The sequence below is a fragment of the Raphanus sativus genome, unplaced genomic scaffold (assembly GCF_000801105.2).
Source record: "Raphanus sativus cultivar WK10039 unplaced genomic scaffold, ASM80110v3 Scaffold1378, whole genome shotgun sequence".
NCBI classification, from domain to species: domain Eukaryota; kingdom Viridiplantae; phylum Streptophyta; class Magnoliopsida; order Brassicales; family Brassicaceae; genus Raphanus; species Raphanus sativus.
The window spans coordinates 3,220-5,837 of record NW_026616690.1 but is presented as its reverse complement, the minus strand read 5'-3'; the positions used below and the strand labels follow the sequence as shown (position 1 = coordinate 5,837).

The 2,618-nt window shown below is 32.6% G+C and overlaps 1 protein-coding gene across 1 annotated transcript; it reads right to left on the bottom strand.

Moving 5' to 3' along the window:
- Window positions 1-1,719: 1,719 nt before the first annotated feature.
- LOC130504144 (uncharacterized) lies at window positions 1,720-2,397 on the bottom strand. The gene has a single exon (XM_056998736.1). The coding sequence runs from the start codon at window positions 2,260-2,262 to the stop codon at window positions 2,014-2,016; it is 249 nt and encodes an 82-aa protein (XP_056854716.1). The 5' UTR covers window positions 2,263-2,397; the 3' UTR covers window positions 1,720-2,013.
- Between the last annotated feature and the right edge of the window lie 221 nt (window positions 2,398-2,618).

Here is a 2,618-nt window from a genome sequence, read left to right as displayed (position 1 = left end):
TAAAAAACCCGCCAAACTTTCTATTCTATAAATTTATACTTAATGTTACATATATAGTCCATAACGAAATTAAAAGAGCACCAACCAAGGTAACAACAGAGAAGAATAAAGTTATATTGTTATACCATATATATATATATATATATATATATATATATATATATATATAAGGAAATTACTTGCTTAGAAACCGAGTAATATTGGTATTTAACACTTTAATTAATAGTTAGATACTGCTTGATTGTAGGTGGATATAATTTAGAATATTCTTTCTTTTACCATATAACAAATCTAATATAATTTGGAAGTAACGATTTTTTTTCAGATATCTATTTGCTTAATTAGGTATATAATAAATAGATGTTACTTGATGGGAAGATTTACTTGGTAAGTTTTTTTTTAAATCGGTGGTATAAATGTAATGTTTGGTTAGCTAGTTAAATTATATTTAGGTGGTTTGATTTAAGTGTTAAATATGGTTTAAATCAATGACATTAGATTGTAAATACTTAGGAAAAGTCAGGGTTAAATCTTATTTGTACTTCAGTTTTAATAGATTTGATATTAAAAGTGTTTCTCTTTTAATATATAGGGAATAGGTTTTGCTAGTAAGAACATGAGCATTGGTTAGATACTCTTGAAACTATTTAATTTTTTGAATGAATGTTAAATTTATTTGAATAGAAAAATATTTTTTACAATAAATGTGTCTTTTAGCTAAATAATTTTGAAATGTTTAAGCAAAAAAAAATATTGTATAGCATTTGCCCAGTGACAAAATCATCTCTTGCGAACCAGAGCTGCGTTGTCTCAGCATAATTGTCCATGAAGTTTCTCTCTGGACGAGTCGATTCGGTTTCTGATGTACTTATCAATGAGAGATACCAGTAGGTCGGATCTTGTGATGCTTCCCCATGACGTCTGCTATTCCTTTCACGCCACAGTGAGAATATTTAATTATGTATAATATTAAATCATTAAATTAAGTATTTAGTTAAATTTGAAATTAAAAAAACTAACTCAATTGTAAAATGACATGTGTAATGATTTTTCAAAAGAAAAATGAATATCTCAAATGAGATACTTTATTTTGCTTTCTAGTTTTTGTTTTGTATTTCTTTTGTATTTCTTTTTGTTGTTTATTGTGTAGAATCCTATTGAAAGACCTTCAATGAAGGTTCTCCAGTACACCTAACTGAAACTGAAAGACCATCTGAGCGTATGCATGTAAAAGTGGGTTGAGTTGACATTTGGCGAATGAGTTTTCCAGCACTTTGATAAAGCCTCTCCTGTGATAGACGATTTTCTTCTCTTTCATCTCTTTCATCTCTTTTCTATTTATTTATCAATAAGTTCTTTAAAAACACCAAGATACCTTCTACTGATGATGGCCTTAGAATTAATATTCTCTTTGTGATTGTTGAATTAATATTCTCTTTGTGATTATTGAGTTGAGTCTACTTGAGACCGAATTGTTTTTTTTTGTTGACTGAGCAGAGTAACGGCTTAAATCGTTCGATTCCGTGTCTGTCCGAAGCAATGCATCGTTACAAAAAAGCAATCAACTTCTAAGAGAACAGTATAACAGTAGTCCTATTTCATATTCAGTCACAATAGTGGATCTCTTTTCTAAGTTTTCTTATTCTGATTAATAATTTAACGTCGGTCGTCAATACATGGCTTTTACATTATGGAGAACTCATGAAAAATTAATGCCAATCATCTCAAGCAAATGATATAGAACTCAAAATAAACATTTTTTCCTCAAAAAAAAAAATCCCACCATGACATAATCAGAAGGATTATGAAAAGAGAAAAGAGTAACATCTAAATCCTCGACGATAGTTCGTAGAGAAAAAAAACCAGAAGACCTTAAGAAAAAGCCACGACCGAGGAATAAGAAAGGATAAGTAGGAAGAGGAGAAGGATGTGACCGCTATGGCGAGCTAATACCGCTTTTAACATATGTACAACAGGAGAAAAGAAAACCATGTTTTGGGGTTTGGTTTGGGGTTAAGAAGTGAGGTTATTGAAGGAGTTGGATTTGTCAAGAATAGACCACATGACGAGAACATCGTCGTATCCACAAGCCATGACTTCTCCTTGAAGTTCTTGTACAGTCCTCCTCTCGTGCTCTTCCCTCGCTTTCGCATCCATTCTTCCACCACGGCGGCAACCCTTTTGTGGCGATTGCTGCGGTTGGTTGAAGAGTGTTGCTGCCTTCTTGAATGGTGTTGCTATTGTTTTCTTCCATGATGCCATTTTTTATTCTGTTTACTCGATTCTTGAAAAGAGGAAACCTTCTTCTTCCAATCAGAGAATCGGATTGGTGGAGCTCGAGAACGACTTGTTGGGTGTATTTATACACATACACCCTCTCTCTCTCTCTCTCTCTCTTAAGCATATTATATTAGTAGTTATTAATTAAGAGGGATTAGTAAGGTAAAGCAAAGGGAAGAGAGGATTCCCAGAGGCAATATCCGCAATAACAGAGCCTCCAAGAAACATCACTTTGTTTTTTTGTTTTTACTTTTAAGGTTTTGTTATCCATTTAACCTCATTTAGGCCTCTCCCTACCCTCCCACATGCCTCCCCACGTGATATCTTCTTTTTTACAC

Excerpts from the sequence above, each read along its gene's own strand:
- LOC130504144 (XM_056998736.1), bottom strand. The coding sequence starts at position 2,262 with ATGGCATCATGGAAGAAAACAATAGCAACACCATTCAAGAAGGCAGCA.